Source organism: Sciurus carolinensis, chromosome 8, assembly GCF_902686445.1.
Source record: "Sciurus carolinensis chromosome 8, mSciCar1.2, whole genome shotgun sequence".
In the NCBI taxonomy this organism is placed as follows: domain Eukaryota; kingdom Metazoa; phylum Chordata; class Mammalia; order Rodentia; family Sciuridae; genus Sciurus; species Sciurus carolinensis.
The window spans coordinates 95,204,787-95,220,047 of record NC_062220.1 but is presented as its reverse complement, the minus strand read 5'-3'; the positions used below and the strand labels follow the sequence as shown (position 1 = coordinate 95,220,047).

At 40.6% G+C, this 15,261-nt stretch overlaps 1 protein-coding gene across 6 annotated transcripts in view; it reads left to right on the top strand.

Moving 5' to 3' along the window:
- Positions 1 to 13,476, top strand: part of Elmo1 (engulfment and cell motility 1) — a 565,472-nt gene extending 551,996 nt beyond the window's left edge. For all 6 annotated transcript variants that reach the window (XM_047560130.1, XM_047560134.1, XM_047560131.1 and 3 more), the window contains 2 exons: positions 6,318 to 6,395; positions 12,106 to 13,476. In XM_047560130.1, coding sequence (XP_047416086.1) covers positions 6,318 to 6,395; positions 12,106 to 12,306 — 279 coding nt within the window. In that variant the 3' untranslated portion in view covers positions 12,307 to 13,476. The remainder of the gene's footprint in view (positions 1 to 6,317; positions 6,396 to 12,105) is intronic.
- The last annotated feature ends 1,785 nt before the right edge of the window (positions 13,477 to 15,261 follow it).

Here is a 15,261-nt window from a genome sequence, read left to right as displayed (position 1 = left end):
AAATTCATTATTATATTGGAGATTTCAACATTCCTTCAACAGTAATCAATAGATCAAGCAGGCAGAAAATCAAAAACTATATTGATGTCTTGGATAGCACAATTAATCAACTTGATCTAATTGACATTAATAGAATAATTTACCCAAGAAACAGCAGAATATACATTCTTCTCAAGCTCACAGGAAATATTTGCTAAGATAGACCACATTCTGGGCCATAAAATTTGTTTTAAACTTAATAACAATCATACAATGTATATTTTCAAAACATGCTTAAACTAGAAATCAGTAGCAGTAAGATAAAGAAAAAAAGAATCCCCCAAATATTTGGAAATCTGACAACTCACTTCTAAATAACCCATAGTTTGAAGAGGAAGTTTCAAGAAAAATTATAACATGTTTTAAACAAAATAAGATAAAAATACAACTTATTGAAATGTGTGGGATGCAGTAACAATGGTGCTTGTAGGGAGATGTATAACATTAGATGTGTATGTTAGAAAAGAATAATAATATCAAATCTTTAAATTTTTACCCTATGTCACTAGAGATAGAAGAACAATTTAAGCCTAAAACAAGCAAAAGAAAAGAAATAATAAAAATTAAAGTAGAAATCAGTGAAACTGAAAACAGGAAAATAGTAGAGAAAAATCAATAAAGCCAAAAACTGATTCTCTTCTAGCCTAACAAAAAAAGACACAAGTCGCCAAGATCAGAACAGTTGTGGAGAGGATGATCTTGTTTGAGCATAATATATGTGTGTGGATTTGGTCTTCTTACTTCTGACTCTCTTCCCTTTAAGGAGACTAACATAGTAAATGAAGTTTTCTAAACATTTCTTTATTATCGTTGTCAATGGCACTCTTAAGAAATGGATGGATGGATGGATGGATGGATGGATGGAGTACACTGTGGTAAACACATAAATTAGACTGCAAATGGAGGTTGCTTCCTGGAACTCAGTGGCCCTGATGTTTTATCCACCCACTGTCTTCTTTCAGTCTGACTTGATTGAGAGCAGTAGTATCTCCATTAGTCTAGATCTTTCCTTTGCTTGTTCATGAAAATTACTTGTCCGGTAACTTTTTGTTCATATACCTACTTCTTTAGGCAAAACATCAAAAGTTGGAAAGGAAAACCACAGTTCTTCCTCAACTCCCCATAGTCCTTCTCCCAAGACCCCTTTGGGACTCCTGGGTGAGAGAGGGGACATCAGCAGCTTCAAAGGAGAGTTAACCAAAATCTGTCCATAGGAAATCTTTAGGCACAGGATTGGCAACAACCCAGTCTTGCTGCTGGCCCTTCCCACAGAATCTTCAGAAACTCTGTAGTTTCTGACATTTTGTACCTCAAGACTTGGTTGGCTTAATTGCTGAACAAGGCAAACTGACATAGTAGAATCCACAAAAGAGACATTTTGTTAATAGAAAAATATTAGTGACTAGCAGTCCTCTCACCCATTTAACATTTACTAATGTCCCTGACCTGGAAATAGAAAGATGAAGCAATCTGGCCCTTTTCCTTGAGTTATTACAGAGGCATTTATTCAAACATTTAGTCATTCAGAATTGGGTGCCTGAGATCTGATCAGCACTAGGCATGGGGTGGCAAACAGGGAAGACATGGCCCAGCCTCCTGGAGCTTAATCTAAAGTGTCCAATAAAGTCAGTACAATAGGCAAGTCTCTGTGGAGACAAATGCCAGGTTCTTTGCAGAGAGTGGAAAATTTCTGACTGAGATTTGAAAGGAATTGTCATGGGTGGGTGGAAATTCAATTGTAAGACTTTCAATTTTTGAGGATTAAGGATTCTACATTCAAACTCCATAATTTATAAAAAATAAGTTGACTTCTTGTTGTGTGGCTTAAGTTGGGCATTCAGTGCTCATCTCACTGGATTTGGGGCTTAGACAGTCACCATGTAATCACCAGAGGGCGGATCTCACTGCATCCTGATTCAGATAGGACAATATTCGGTCGAAAGGAAGCTACCATCTTCCAATGTTCCAGAACCCACCTTTTTTTTTTTGTAGTGAAATTCTTGAATCTTAAATCAGAAACAGATTCTCCTACAAGGTGATGTCTCAGAGTCAGCTTGAAACATTCAGTCTTAAGTAAAAAACCTTGTATTCAGATTAGCTGTACTCATCTCCCATTCAGCCTCATCTGTTTAGGCAGGTGCTGGAATCCAAAGGTAAATATGACCTGATCCTGGGCCCTGAGTGTCCACTGATATGATTTGTGTACAAACATACAATTATAATTCATCATCTGTGCCAAAAAATATTTTAAACACAGGAGTAAAGAACAGTTCATGGAGGAAATGGCACTTGAGCTGGATTTTGAAAAGGAATTGGCCAGATGGAGAAATGAGGGGGAAACTTTCCAGGAGAAGGAAACAGCGTGTAAAAAGGCCCAGGGACCTCTCCATGTGTGAAAGAGCATTCTCTGGCTGGGAACCAGTGAACTCGAACCCTAGGATACCCGGGGACAGGGAGAAGAAAATGGGCTGGAGAACCAAAGTGAATGCTGTTAAGTTGGATTGGAGCCTGGAAGTGATGGCTGCCTGAAGAAGGCGGCCTCTTCTACGAGTGAATTTGTTTGCCTTTTTTAAAACAGAAACTGAAGTTCACAAGTGTGTAGGTGAGCAGCAGTATACCCTAGCTATGAAGCCTGCTATTATTTCTGTGGCCATTTTAATACCCACACACAGGCCAAATTCTAACCTGTGCCTTTCATCAGAATACCTTGCCCTTAAGGTGACCTGGATAGATGGAGAACCAACTTGTTTAAGGGAATGCTGAATAAAATGGCCAAATATGTTGTGTCACCCTAAAGCAGTGTAAACCAACACTGTGCCCTGAAAATAAGTCATAGAAGATTCTGTTCTTGCATTGACAGTCCATCACATGACTCACAGAAGAATGCACATTCATATACTTTCTGCACCAAGGTGCCATTTCTCTGAACATCCCTGACCCAGGGTGCCTTGTTACTGATCTCAGGGCCAGAGGCTTGAGTGCAAAGTCAGAGATCTGACGATATGAAGGGATGTTCGCCTCTCTCCCTAGAACTCAGCCCATCCAGAACCTTCCTCCAATGTGGCAGGCTGGCAGGTGTGTGTCGGCAAATCAGGAGGAGATAAGCTGCTCCTGGGTGTGATTTTTCGCTGACTTAAATCCAGAGGGAATGAAAGGCCTTCAGAAGTGAGCAGCAAAGCCCCAGAGCATTAGATGTCTGTGTGAATATTGTGGTCCGTGGCAGGAAGCCCCTGAGGGGGACACTGCCCCAGTTTTGTGACAGCCTACTCAGCCACCACCTGGCGCCTCTCTCCCTCACAGGCAGTTTGGACAGGTGGCATCTTCCAGAGTGTTGGCCTGCAGGGTGCCCTTGCTCCCAGCTCTGCAGCCTCTCTGCTCCAAGTGCTGCAGAGCTGACCTCCACCAATGATTCAATGACAGCAAGCCGAAGACGTCAATAAAACCCATTATAAGTGATAGCACTCTTTCACACAGGCCTGTGGTTCAGAGAATTCATTCCTCCCACCCTCCCAGGCAGCCTGAGTGAAATTAAAATGGGGATTGACATTCTCACAAATTTCCCATTTCCTGCCTGTGTTTATCAGCAATCTAGGTCAGGAGAGCTCTGATCATTTGTGTCCTAAGCAAGGCATAGAAGGGCAAAGCCCAGAGTCAGCACACCCCTTTTTCTCTCTTCCTTATCCATCCCTCTGCAGAGGAGAAAATGTTTCAGGGTCACAGTGCTGACCTTGATGACACCCTGGTCTCAGGAGACTCCAGCACCTAGTCAGAAGCTCACAGCCCTCGTGGTGGTGGTGTTCACACCAGCTGCTGCCACAAGGGGTGACTGGCCATGTCATTTCCCTGAGCAAAGCAGCAGTTGTCATCCAGGCTCAACCAGAGAGACCTTGATGAGTTTCGCCTTGTCTTGTTTACCATGAAAAAGTCCCTCATGCTGCTCTGATATCCAGACTGGTTGTCCAAAAGCAAAACCCATCTCCTCCCTTCTCTCTAGTCTCTCAGGGATGACTCAGAGCTTTCCTAATGAATGACTCTCCGATGAGTAAAGAAATAGTCACTTACACGACATTCCTTACCCAACAACGATTTTTGTGAATTTATGAGATTAGAGTTTAAGGTTTTGGCTTTTTTTTCCTTTTTTATTTATTTATTAATTATTATTATTATTATTATTTTTATTATTTTTACATACTTGCATTTTGATTCATTGTAAAAAAAATTTTTGAGGAGAAATGACTTATCATCCCAGCACCTTAAAGTAATGTTCATTTCACAGACTGGTTTCCAGTAGTCTGTCTACAGTTGTTCATGATTATGATCTGTATGTACATAGTGTTCATTTCTCTTGCTTCTTTCCCCTTAATATAAGGTGTTTGTAATTACCTTAGTGAGTGGCTGACCACATATATTTCTTTCAGTTGCTCTTTTGTGATTTCCTTAATTCCCAAAGGAGGGAGAGATACTTAATTTTGTCATTATTTTCTTACAGATAATAAATATGTAACTTTAGCTTGCTTTTGAATATTCTTTTAGAAATAACCCCAGGAGGAGAATCCTGGGTTCTTAATATGTATTGCTTTATTTTTTTTAAAGGATAATATCAACTTACACTACCACTGTAGAGCCACAATGATTTCATTATGCATTAGAAGACCCGAGAGATATGGTTATGGAAACAGGTGCCAAACTTAATGAGAAATCAGGCTTGTTTGTTTGTTATTGGTCTTGGTGAGCTCCTTCATTACACATCATCTTCACTGGACAGAGACCTGCATGGAATCCTAAGAAAAAGAACAAAAAAATGAAGAGAGGAGTGTTTCTTCAGAATAGCTCCCATTCCACGACAGCCTTCTTTCCTTCAAGTGTTTCTATTTCTGGTGAGGGAAGCCATTCAAGTGTGAGATACCGGAAGGTCTGACTGCAGAACAAAAGCTGCTCCTTCTCAATGAGGGGCAGCTGAAGGCAAGCCACAAGAACTCCATGAGAGCCAGAAATAGCTTGTTGGAGGACCCTCTTGGGAGAGGATCCAGCTAACAATAAATCTTCAGAGTACATTTTGGAAAACTTCTTTAATTCTTCTAAAATCTGGAGACATTGACTTCTTTTTTTTTTTTTTTCTTCCATCTTCTTTCTGCAACATTTGTGCTATGGGTCACTCACCAAAGACAAATCCTGTGACACATATTAAGGTAGACAATGATGTGGAGAGGTCTGGCTCCCTAGGAAAGAATGTTCTGGGAGTCAGTTACTGAGCAGTGCAGCTCCCAGATCATACGAAGGGAGAGGGGCAGCCTTCAATGGTGCCTAACAAAGGCATAGAGAAAGGTGTGCTAGAACACGTGTGTTACAACATTGCAGAGCGCTGGTATGGATGCACTTGACCCTTCCCCTCCAGATTTGGAGCCACGGGTGTTGAGATATGCTGAGGACTCTCATCTTCCAGAGGCTCCACCCTGCTGACTGCTCAGGCCAGTAGGATGATGGTGGTGCTTGATATTGGTACAGCACATATGACTGGAGAAGTGGTTTTTAACTTAATTTTAGACATGACACTGAGTACCTTGATTGAAGTCATTTAGCTGCAGTGAAATGAAAATATCACTTGGTTCTTGGAACTCTGGGTCTGGCCCACAGTTTGCCCTCAACAGGTGCTCACCAGTGAATGAGTCCAGGTCTGTCACCTGTGCCCATGCTTTTCCTTTATATCCTGCAGCCTCTAGTAGATAAAATCTGTGTGTGCATTTGCTCCACAGTCATGCAAAGAGCAAAGGATAGACATTGAAGTTGTGGGTTCACCCAGAAACTTCATTGCCTTGGATATAGTCTCTGTGTTTTGGGGGAGGTCAGACCTTTATGGACCTCTGCCTGTTGGGGGTGATAGAAGGTTGAGCAGCCCTTAATGCTGCTGCTTGTGAGAGAGTCTAGCATTTACCATGGCTACCTGGAAGGGAGATAGTGCAGAAAGGAGAAGAGAACGGCTTTGGGACCATGAGGCCTTAACCTCTCTATACCCTGCCCCAAATAAGGACAGTGACAGCACTTACCACATGGGCTGTCATGAGAGATCAGGTGGTTCCCACAGACCTCTCCTGAATAGAGAGGGGCATTCATGCCACAAACCTTGAGAAGCATGCCCCTTCTTCCCGTTAACTCCATTGTTGCTCCTCTTATCCAGACAGGCAGCAAGCCCTACTCCATGTTCAAACTGCAGCCATTTATAGTTATAAAAAGAACATGCCAATCTTCTTTAATGTAGTGTTTTCTTGAATCCTTTGTAGGAGGTGCTTGAACTTGCTTTCTCCATCTTGTATGACTCAAACTGCCAACTGAACTTCATTGCTCCTGACAAGCATGAGGTAAGGGTCTCAGTGGGGTTAATTTATTACAAAATTTTATATTGTCTGTAGAAAAACAGCAGAAGGAAAAATACTGGGGAGGAAGAATTTTTTTTTAAGTCTGACTGAAAAAAATCATAAAGAAAGGGAAATCTTATTGTCTTGAAGTAGAATAGAAACCTCTTAAAATATTGCCAATTACAACAAGTCCAATTTCTTAGTAGTTTGAATGATATTTCACGTGTGTTAGTCAGCCTTCCATTACTATGACAAAATACTTGAGATAATCAACTTATAAGCAAGAAAGGTTTATCTTGCCTCAAGGTTTTGGAGGTTTTAGTCTGTGGTGGTTGAATCTATTGTCTTTGGGCCTTTAGTAAGACAGAACATCATGGCAGTACGCTTATGAAAAAGGAAGATTTTTAGTTCATGGTTAGTTCATAGTTCAAGAAAGAGAAGAAGAAGGGGCCAACGTCCCAGTATCCCCTTTAAGGCAACCCCCAATTACCTAACTGCCTTTAACTAGGCCCTACTTCCTAAAGGTTCAGCCGCCTTCCAATAGCACATAGGCCAGCTACCAAATCTTTAACACATGAGCCTTTGGGCGACATTGGAGGTCCAAATTATAGCATAATGGTAAAGAAAATGGATATACAAATGCTTCACTTAGCAAAGGCATAATTGTTAATCCAGAGGAAAAAGCAGCCCTGGCTAGAGCTTTGGTTTTCATTGAATGTTTAGTTTTGGGTCTGGATTTTCCCAAGATAAACTAGTCTCTATTCTTTAAAACATCTGATGGAATAGGTTCTGTCCAAGTTTCTTTAAGCTATTTTAAGAGGTTTAGGGCTGTCTCTGCTGTTGGAATTTTATTTCCAAGATGCTTTTATTCCTTTTTGACATCTTGTTATATGTATAATTTGTTTCTCTTCTTGAAGCACACTGTCAGCTATATTTAAAAGATTTAGCATAAATCTAGGAAAATGCATTTGTAAGACAAAGTAGCAGTTATGGTTGATTTAACTTTTTCTCTTGTAAACTGGAACCCAACATTGTGCTTGAAACTTTTATTTTTAGTCAAGACCATTCAAGTTTTTGTTTTGCATCTCATTGCATAAACAGCTTTTAGAAAGGGAACATTTTAGTAGAATCTGACTTTTGTTCCTCATTTCCCCTAGGAGATGTAGCTCATTTAGAAGGTATTTAGTATCTGGTTTTCACTGGTTTGAAGCTTTTGAATAAAATTGTACATCCCAAAGAAAGAGGAAAGATTAGACACAAATCCTGCATTTAAAATGGTGCTTAAATATAATTCTGTGTCACTTGACATTTAGTTTGCAGAAGGGTAAGACGTTGTCTTCATCTTTCTGAAAATAGATACTGTGTCCTACTATTTCTGTTTTTAAATAAAAGAGTGGTTATACACAGGCCACCAAACAAAGTCCCAACCTCAATCTAGCAGTCCTACCTGGCACAGTACAAAGACAATGGGCTCTGGAACCAGACTCCATGGATTCTGTGGTGCAATGTTGGGCAAGTGATTTAATCTCACAAAGCCTAAGATTATCATCTGTAAATGGAACAATAATACTTACCATGCAGGATTTTTTAAAAAATGTAACAAAGTAATGTATGTGAAGTATACGCCAAAAAAAAAAGAAAAGAAAACTACTCAAAATAGTAGAACATTGACTGTTATTTAAATCAATACAAGACTGTTTTCCCTGGTGTGGGTACATTAATTCCAGATAAGAATACATGCTCTAGGACTGCTAGGTTTTTATTCCTATCTGTCACTTCTTTTAGAGGCAATGAGGAGAGAGAGAGAGCATACTTTTATGAATGCTTATAATTTCTTCAAAACACTTGCATATTGATTACCTCATTTTGTTTTCACAATAACTCCTATAATGGAAAGTTCTATTACAGATATTATTTATCAAATGAAGGGAGAAAGATTTTCCAAACTGAAGACCTCAACAACAGAAAGGATAATAGTGATTATAACTAGCCTCACTCATTCTGTGCCAGGCCCTATTAGATACTATAGATACTGATATAAACACATCGATATATAGGTATACATATCTAGATGATTTTATGTGTGGATCACCTCAATCCTTATATGACTCTACAATAAACAAACTAAGAGAATTCCTATTTTCAAAATAGACATGAGGCATATAGAGGTTAAGAAACTTCTCGGACTGGGGTTGTGGCTCAGTGGTAGAGCACTTGCCTAGCACGTGTGAGGCACTGGGTTTAATCATCAGCACCACATTAAAAAAATAAATAAAATAAAGGTAGTGTGTCCATCTACAACTAAATAAAACATTTAAAAAAAAGAAACTTCTCAAGGTCACTCAAGAAGTAAATGATAGAGCTGGGTGGGATTTGAACACTGGCAGTCCTGTTCCAGAAACCCTTTCTCAGTAACCCCTACACTGGAGGGACAGAGCCAGGACTGAGCTCAGCACTTCCTGCCAGTCCAAACATTTGGCTTCAGCATTTTATCTGGCTTCATTGATGTCCCCATCCAGATTGTCCCCACCCCACCTCCAGCTGTCACCACTCCCCCAGATTATTTTGAAGCAAATCCAGAGATCACATCATTTTATTTATAAATATTCCTACATGTGTCTCTCAGTAATAGAGTAATAGAGTTATGTGAAACATAACCTCAATGCCATCATCACACCTAAAGAAATTACTCATGTGGTAGTTTTTAATATCATCATGCACAGTCAATTCTCAGATTGCCACAGTCGCATTTTTTTTTTTTTTACACTTTGTTCAAATGACAATCTAACTCAGATGCATACACTGTAATTGGTTGCCAAATTTTAGGTCTTTCTGAATCTTTAGGTCCCTTTCTTTGTTTCTCCTTCTTTCACAATAATGTGCATGTGCTTCTTTATTCCTTGCAAGTTACTTATTGAAGATACCAGGTCATTACTCTCAAAATGTTGTCAATAATCTAAGATTGTGCTGATTATAATTCCATGTATTTGTTACTGTTGCTACTGCATCACTACCACAGATTGTTGGTATTAAACAACACAAATTTATTATCTTAGAATTCTGGAGGTTGAAAGTTGGATGTGCCTGAGCTACCACCATGGCACAGGTTGCATTCCTAGACTCAGGGGAGAATACAAGTTCTTTTTTACTTCTAGATTCCTCTTGCATTCCTTGGCATCCATCCATCTGGGGCAATGGCCCCTTGAGCCCTCTCATCAAATCAGCCTGTTCTTCTGTAGTCAGATCTCCCTCTGCCTCTCCCCTCTCTCTCACTTTTGAGGACCCACGTAATTACCTTCATTCCCTGTGCCACATACCCTAACATTTTCACTGGGTCCAGGAAATAGGATATGAACATCTTCAAAAGCAGAGCTCTCCATAGCCTGCAATATCATTTCATATATCCATCTCTTCCTAATATTTCCTATAAATTGGTGATTAGAAGACTAACCAAAGTCAGGCTCAATTTTTAAACAGCAGAGGTAGCATTTTCTACTTCTTGCCTTTCTTTTTTAAATGTTAGCAACCACTGATGGTCACTGTCCAGATCCTTGAATCCACCAGAGATTGCAAAAGGTTGATATCTCAATCCAATCCTGTTATTCCTTCTTCATTTATTAGTGGGATATAGAAAGAGAAACTGGCCTCATCAACTCTTTGGTTTCCCTAAAGTTACATAAAATATAAGATAGGCAGGACAAATACTTTATTCTCATCACCATTTTCCAAAATAATAAGCATGTCTTAGGACCAATGAGGTGTATTTGTTGTCTGAGTATCATTATGAAGTTATAGATTTAAACATGTCTGTGTCTCAATATGTTGCAATTATTACCATTGTTAGCATCCAAATTATTCTATCTGGGGCAAGTAGGTACACCATCAAGTTGGCTTATAGATCCTAATGACATGACCTTATATTTTTTATAATGTTCTGCTATCTATAATATTCTGCTATGACAAGATACACCAGGTTCCTCTTTCTTGCCTTTTCTCTCCAGACCCTTGGTTACTTATAATACGAAATGGTAGCTAGGAGAATCTGGAAATTATTAACACTTGGTCATTATCTTTAGGTCTTTTGGAGGACAAAACTAGGAGTTATGATTTTTTTGATATAAAATATATCATGAGTTTATACTAATAGGTCCAACTCAAAGTAAGTATTGCAGGATTTTTAATTTATTAGTCAACATCATTTTTAATAAAATGTTCTTTGTAGGTTGCTTCACAAAAAAATGTTCCTCTGGGTTAATTTGTACCAGGAATCTGGACAGGACTGGCAAAGTTGTATATAGGAGCAGTAATCCCCAGGACTTGGAGATTCCCCATGAAACAGTGTCAGAGCTGGTAGTGACCTTTGAGAACATGGCATTTGGTGGTACCCATACCTGAATATTCATCAGAATGATCTAGGAAGCTTTTACAGATAAAGTTTTCTCACCTCAGATCAACAAAATCAGGATCTTCAGTGTAGAAACTAGGTATCTATTTCTATCAAGGTTATTTGTGAGGAAACAGATGGTTAGACATGTTTGGAATCTGGCTGAGGTATTCATGAGGACACTAATGCTTCCAGAAATCCCTTAGCACTAAACCTATGTTTAGATGGGTTAAATGCTTTGGCTGAGATCACACAGCCCTGACAGAACCAAAGCCCAACAGTTCACTGCTGCACTCCTCAGACAGGGGTGCACTTCAGCCTAAAATGTGATGTCAGGGGCATGCATCATGACAGATTTTCGTCCCATCACAGTGACTTAAGATTTATATAACGCTTGCAGTCTTTTAGTGCTATGTTGAGATCTGCTTGAATATTCTGGGCTATAGCCCAGGTAGCCACTATCAAAGGATAGACTAATCAGGATCTGGAAATGCAACTTGACCCAGTAAAGCTTATAAAGGACTGAATTAGAGCATGTGGTAGAAGGAAGACCAGTCTAGCAGGAAGCAGAGCAAATGCTACTGTAGAACCTTGTGTAGGACCAGGGACAACTTACGCAGTTTTCTGAGATGCTGGTAATAGAAGTTGACTCCTTCTCCAGATATCCTCTTTCCCACCTCCCATTGAGATCACCCAATAATTTTAGTCATTTTGGCCACATTGGGCAGCCAATGTGACATTGGGCAGCTGAAGGCTGTTTCCTAGCCCTTTTGCTGAGAAACACAGATAAGACCATCTTTGTAGAGTGGAATGGAGCTGGCATTGTGCCTGCTAAGAATCATGACAGGAAGACATTAGCTACTGGACTAGGAACTATGGTTGGAGTTAAGAAAGAAGCAAGCTTGGCATGATGCTGAGTCCAGGAGTGCTGGAATATATCCCACCATACCTCAAAGCCAGGAACTCACTGGTGGGTTGTTAGCAATACTGTGCTGCACAGTCATGGAGAACGCAAACCCTCAGCTGCTACCCAGGGAGATCTTCCTGGAAGAGCAAAGCCTCTAGAGTCACGTTGCCTGAGTTCCAATCCCACCCATTCCACCTACTACTCCTTTACCTAATTCCTCTGTCTCAATTCTCTAACTTGTAAAACAGAGATGATAATAGAAGTGTCAAATGTATAGCGAGGTATTTAATGTTAAATGGCAGGAGCGGCAAAGCTCTTAGTGCAGAGCCTAGCAATGTCGCGTATTCACTAGATCTTAGCTGTTTTTACTACTCTTATAATTGCCAACAGTAGTGATCGCCATTGCCTCCTTTTCCTTCCAGTACTGTATCTGGACGGATGGTCTGAATGCGCTGCTTGGGAAAGACATGATGAGCGACCTGACCCGGAACGACCTGGATACTCTACTCAGCATGGAAATTAAGCTCCGCCTCCTGGACCTGGAAAACATCCAGATCCCTGATGCGCCTCCACCAATCCCCAAGGAGCCCAGCAACTATGACTTCGTCTATGACTGTAACTGAAGTGGCTGGGCTCAGACACGACCCCTCCCAAACTGGAAAATCTAGCTAACAGGAGAGAGGAACGAAAGCATACTCGCGCTTTGGAATCATCTATTGGTAAAGGGAAGCTGCAGATCATCCTTCCTTTGGCGTCACCTCTAACCCTAACAGGTTTTGGCCCCTTCCACCTCCTTGGATCTGTTTCTGGACTCACTGCTTTAGATCACTTCCCATCGCTGCAGTTCACTGGTGGGACAATAGCAAAAACCACTGCTAGCAAGAGAGCCACCTGGCACCTCTATCCTACCCCACGGCAGGCCAGTCCTTCCTTCCTTGAGTAGGAAAGCCAGCAGCCCCAGACTGCCCTCAAATTTGCCCCAGACCACAAGAAATGAATACCCCATGGTCTGTGCCTGGAAGAAATGGCCCAGCTACTGATGAGAAGATAAACACCACGCCTTCCTTTCCTTTCTCTCAAGGGTCAGCTATGTCACCAGGTTCATTTGAGTTGAGATCTGCTTTGGGATCTCTCTCCCCCTTTCCTGACTTGGCCTTGCCCTGGTCCTATTTGGTCCCAAGAGCAGCAGCAGTAGCCTCATAGTAGTCCTCGCCAGTACTGGGTCTCCCAAACAGTCCACAGAGCCCACGCCTACTCCGCATCTGCACTGTGACCGTGACCAGCCTCCCGCTGCCCTCCGCGCCTACCTAGTCTCGGGCTTCCTCTCCCTGCCCCGGCCCAGACCTGCCTTCCTCATTTCCACACATGCTCCCAGCCTCTTAGCTGAAAGCACAAATGAAATCAGTAGTCACACTCCATCTCTAATAGACTAAACCTAAATGCCTCTATGACGGGCTGTCACTATCCGAGGGTTTGGTGTCACCTTCTCCTGGGGGACCTGCTGCAACACAGGTTTTCCACGGGATGGTCAAGCTGTCAGACATCCAAGTTTACATCGTTGTAATTATTACAGGTATTTACAATTTGCAAGGTTTTTTTTTTTTTTGCTTTGTTTTTGTACAAAAGAGTCTAACATTTTTTGCCAAACAGATATATATTTAATGAAAAGAAGAGATACATAAATGTGTGTACTTTCCAGTTTTTTTTTTAATTATTTTAATCCCAAACATCTTCCTGAGAATAACATTCCCTTAAACATGCTGTGGAATAAAATTAATCATGATGAGTTGGGAGCTGGTGTTTTGATTTGATAACTTGGGTTCCGTCTCCTCAGTCATTGGCATCTTCTGGGAGCTTCTTAGAAATGCAAAACCTGAGACCCCACCCCGCCCTGCTGAGTCAGTGATTTGTGTGCATATTAGTTTGGGAAGCACTGGTCTAAAGGACCAACCCTCTTCCACTGCTAGGCCGTTGTAGACTCCGAGCTTCTGCAAAGGATGTGACTTCTAAGAAGATCACCTTAACTCACCTAGAAAAAGAGACTCGCTGTGTAAAAATATGATCTACTCATTTTACATTGTTGCCTCCTGACCATAACTTTCTCAATTGATTTTGTTTTTCTTTTACCATTATAACTTTTAGAACTGGTCAAATTAAACAAATCCCAATTTTTAGGGAACACATTTAGCAATGAAAAAGAATATAAACCCACAGACCGGAAATAAGTCAGAACTAAAATCTAACTGAATTAATAAATTACAGGTCAGAGCACAGCCTAGTATCGTCTTAGTTTAGTTCCACTAGAAGCATCATCTGGATCATAAACTCCATGAGCTGAAAGGGATGACCCAAGGGTCCAAGCATGCAGCACTCGGCGTGGGCAGCACGAGCCACTGAGCTCCCAGCACAAGCTCTTAGGTGCATCCAGGTGACCGCTCTTCACCACCATCAGGATGTACGATTACAGACTGACCTGGGTTGAGATGACATGGTCCAGAGCACTCCAGAAATTGCAGGAACGAGTCCCTTATAATTCCTAGTCATTCCAACAGGGCCATTCTTCCCATTGGAGCATTCACACCTGAGTGTCAAGTCACCAACTGTTCTATCATTAAACTTCTATGTTGTTATCATACATGTCCTTGATGTTGAAAACATCATTGCTCTACCCAGCCAGCATCATGATAAAATAAACAGTAGGCAAAAACACACAGAGTCATGACATTTTTTTTTTTACTTAAGGGGTACAAGAACCCATTCAGGAAAAGGAGAATTCCCTGGACCGAAATATCCGACTCTGGGTTTAAGAGAATGGTCTACCCTGGATGGGAAGAATTGCCCCCTCTCTCCTGGTCTTCTAGTATTCCTACTTTGGTTCATTAAATAAAAATGAACACTTTCAGGACTTTTTTTTTTTTTGACTGCCACATAATTGTACACATATGAGATACCATGTGATGTTTTGATTAATGTATACAATAGGTAACAAACCAGGATAATTAGAATATCCATTGCCTTAAGCTTTTATTATTTCTTCATGTAATCATTACATTACATTACATTAAAATTCCTCTCTTCTAGCTATCTTGAGATAGTCAATGCATTGTTGCTAACTATATTCACCTTATGCCATAGAACACCAGAACTTATTCTTCCTGCCTAATTGTAACATAGTACCCATTGACCAAATTCTCTCCATCCTTCCTGCACTCTCCCCAATCTCTGGTAACCACTCTTCTACTCTCAACATCAATGAGATCAATTTTTTTTAGATTCTACATGAGTGAGGTCATATGGTGTTTGTCCTTGTATGCTTGATTTATTTCACTTAATGTATGTCCTCCTGTTCCATCTATGTTGCTGCAAGTGACAGATTTCACCCTTTCATGACTGTATAGTATTCCATTATGTATATATGACACATTTTCTTTACCTATTCATCTGTTGATGGACTTTTAATTCCATATCCTGGTTATTGTGATTAGTGCTGCAATAAATATGGGAGTGTAGGTGCTGATTATGTCTCCTTTGGGAATATACCTGTTAAAGAAATCATTCTCCTACATTTCCTTAGACTG